At 68.9% G+C, this 1,141-nt stretch overlaps 1 protein-coding gene across 1 annotated transcript in view; it reads left to right on the top strand.

The window, feature by feature from the left end:
- Window positions 1–1,141, top strand: part of COL20A1 (collagen type XX alpha 1 chain) — a 27,129-nt gene that overhangs the window by 15,405 nt on the left and 10,583 nt on the right. Inside the window, 1 exon segment of the mRNA XM_014583653.2 lies at window positions 359–394. Coding sequence (XP_014439139.2) covers window positions 359–394 — 36 coding nt within the window.

The raw sequence follows: 1,141 nt of genomic DNA on the forward strand, positions 1-1,141 counted from the left end.
CCACGCCCCGACTGCTTGCCCACACACCCAGGAGTCTCCTCGGCACTGCTGTCTGGGCACGTCTGAGCAGCCGGTGCCATCTCGGGGGGCAGCACCCAGTGGGAAACCCAGCTTTGGCCTCAGCCTCTGCTGGGCTCTGTCTTCCACTGGGGGTGAGGAACTTGCCCCTCCATTGAGAGCCCAGAGGTGGCAGACCTTCCCTGTCCTCAGCCCGGAGGTGTGGGGACTGTGAGGCCCATGAGTGGGCAGCGGATGAGACGTGGCATGGCCCTCCGTGGCCTGGGTGGGCAGAGCCGGGCCCGCGAGGCCAGGAGGCTGCTCTCATTCACCCCGGCCCTCCTCTCTGTGCTCCCAACAGCCTGCCCGGCCCTCCACCAGGACAGCGCCCTCCCAGGTAGGCCTGCTCTCCCTCCCGGCCCCTGCCTGCCCCCAATGCCTGGCACTTCCTGCGTGTGGGACCAACATGGCCTGGTCTGGCCACGTGCCTGTGAACTTGTGTGGGCAGGGAGAGCTCATCCCTAGTTCTCAGGTGAGGGGATGGAGCCCTGCCAAGGTTTTGGCCAGGCTGTGCCTATGCAGGGCTGCGGCTGGTGGCTGTGCAGGGCACTCCCTCCCGGCTGACCAGGAGTTGGAGGTGCAAGAAGCCCAGCCAGGGGCCGCACTCAGGCCACAGGGGCGCTGAGGCCCTCCCCAGAGAGAAGGGTGTCCTGCAGGGATGGGAAGGAGCTGCTGGGGCCCTCCAGGGCCAGCTCGGTGCTGAGGGCTCTGCAGGGACCGTGGGGCTGCAGCTGCTCTGAGCTGTGGCGGCGATGGTGGGGCCAGCGGGTAGTCTGCAGGCTGTGGACGCAAATCAGTCCTGGCCGAGGACCGCCTGCCGCCTCCTGCCCTGGGGCCTGCTGGCGGCGCAGGTAAGACTGGCACGAGAGTTTTCGCCTTAATTGTGCCGGGAGTGTCTGGGAAGGAGCGGGTTCTCTATGAGGAGCAGCAGGGGTACCTGGTGCAGGCGGTGGGACCGGGCAGGGTCAGACCCCCCGGGGCCCTTGGTCACGCGAGGCAGGCGGTGGGACCGGGCAGGGCCAGACCCCCGGGGCCCTTGGTCACGCGAGGCAGCAGGGCTGGCCAGGCGGCGCCAGGCCGGCGC

This window comes from Tupaia chinensis, unplaced genomic scaffold (assembly GCF_000334495.1).
Source record: "Tupaia chinensis unplaced genomic scaffold, TupChi_1.0 Scaffold144472_1, whole genome shotgun sequence".
Lineage (NCBI taxonomy): Eukaryota > Metazoa > Chordata > Mammalia > Scandentia > Tupaiidae > Tupaia > Tupaia belangeri.